The following is a 1,893-nucleotide window of genomic DNA, read 5'->3' on the forward strand; positions in this document are numbered from 1 at the left end:
AAAGTGTGTCATCTTTTGTGGGACGGAGGGAGTACTTTTTATCACGAAAACTAAAAATACCTGGAAAAAAGTTTCTCTGTTCTCACAAGAAAGCTGAGTTTTCATTTAAGCATATTTTAGATCACGGAAAAAGTATATAAGCATTTATATGGAAAATGAAAAATATAAACTTTTCTTTATTTTTTCAATTTTGCCTCTAGTACTTTTTTTTGTTTAATTGAATAAAAGGCTCAGACCACAGACGGCCGTGAGCATTAAAAGATTCAATCCAACTAAAAACGAGCAGCAAGATTACCAAAACAAGACCTAACATCACCCTAATTCTGCCTCTAGTTCTAAAAGAGAAAAAAAAAAGACTATCTCCATCAATTTAATGTTTAACTGACAAGATAGTTTTTGGAATTTTTTTAATTACAGCAAAATGTTCAAACAAGAACAAAAATTATAAAAATAGCATACATTCTATGTCGGTAAGAATATAAATTATGTCCTATTTAGTTCATATCCCTTAAAATTATGAAATTCTAATTTAAAAAAAAAAAATTATTTAATGATGTGAGATTCATTATCTACGAATTATACTTCAATCACTTTTATTCTTATCTCTCTTACTTACAAATAATGCATTAACATTTGTGTCTTTCAAACGTTCATATTTTTAAGGAACGGAAGAAGTATATACCATCATGAAAGCAGCATCAGCATTAGGGACATGTTCAAACATGTCCCCAGCGACATGCTCCACACCTTGTCTCTGCTGAGCCGCAGAGACAACGTGGGGGAGATCGTAGTTGATCCCCCGGATCCACTGGCACACCTCCACGATACAGTGGAGAGCCGTGCCGTCCCCTCCACCGACATCCACCAAGCAACCGATCCCTTCAAATACCTCGCCATACCGCTCCACAATCTCGGACACCGCCCGTCTGGCGTGGCATGCCATCCCATCGTTGAATAACTTGCTCTGGGCCGGATTGTGGGACCCGAAGTCCCAGATTTCCTCCCCGTGCGCGGCCTTGAATCCCGAACCCCCGTTGCTGGAGGCGCGCGCGGACAGCCCGTGCCACGGGGCCAGCATCCAGGGGCTGGCCTCCAGCATAAAAAGCGGAGCGAGGGTATTCGCTCCGCTTTTTAAAAGTAGGAGAGAGAGGGGAGTGTTGGAGTATTGATTTGTGGATTCGTGGAGCTCGAAGAAGCCGCGGTGGGTCAGGTACCGCATGATGCGGCCGAGGGCGAAGGGCGAGCAGGCGACGGCGGAGGCGAGGTCAGGCAGAGACACGGCGCCGCCGCGGCTCTCGATGGCGTCGGCTATTCCGAGCTCGATTGCGCACTTGACTACGGCCATTGGTGTGAAGCCGAATACATACTGCCATATTTCTACCTCAGCCTCCTTTTCTTTGATTGATTTTACATCCATTTTTATCGATTGAATGAATGAGGATGTGAATTTTGAGGTTTTCAATCTTCATACATGCACAGCCATTATATAGTGTTAGCACTTAACGGTTAGTCTGTCCCAACTCAAGTGATAATTAAGGAGAAATTAAAGGGGTTGCATTTTGCTAAAAATGAAATTAAGTACTTATAATAAGACAACTAATTAAAAAGAGAAAGTCTATAACTTGCGTGGGATAGAGAGAGTATTTCCTCCGTCTTAATGAAGATGGTCATTTTTAGACTGTATAAGATCTTAAATGCAGTACTTAGTATTGTATATCTGTGTATGACATATTACATATACACTATCAACTTGGTCATCCAATCAAATATCTAATTCCACTATTTAAAGGTGTACCGACATGTCGATGTCGTTATTAGAGCATCCACTACAGGGGAGCCGCAGCTCCTATAGTGCGTGGGATGGGCGGCCGTGGCGGGGGAGGGTGCCTACGA

At 42.3% G+C, this 1,893-nt stretch overlaps 1 protein-coding gene across 1 annotated transcript; it reads right to left on the reverse strand.

Annotated features, from left to right (window-relative positions):
• Positions 1-543: 543 nt before the first annotated feature.
• LOC125220153 (acetylserotonin O-methyltransferase-like) lies at positions 544-1,501 on the reverse strand. Its single transcript, XM_048122293.1, has one exon. The coding sequence runs from the start codon at positions 1,415-1,417 to the stop codon at positions 659-661; it is 759 nt and encodes a 252-aa protein (XP_047978250.1). The 5' UTR covers positions 1,418-1,501; the 3' UTR covers positions 544-658.
• Positions 1,502-1,893: the final 392 nt, after the last annotated feature.

The sequence above is a fragment of the Salvia hispanica genome, chromosome 4, assembly GCF_023119035.1.
Source record: "Salvia hispanica cultivar TCC Black 2014 chromosome 4, UniMelb_Shisp_WGS_1.0, whole genome shotgun sequence".
Classification (NCBI taxonomy): Eukaryota; Viridiplantae; Streptophyta; class Magnoliopsida; order Lamiales; family Lamiaceae; genus Salvia; species Salvia hispanica.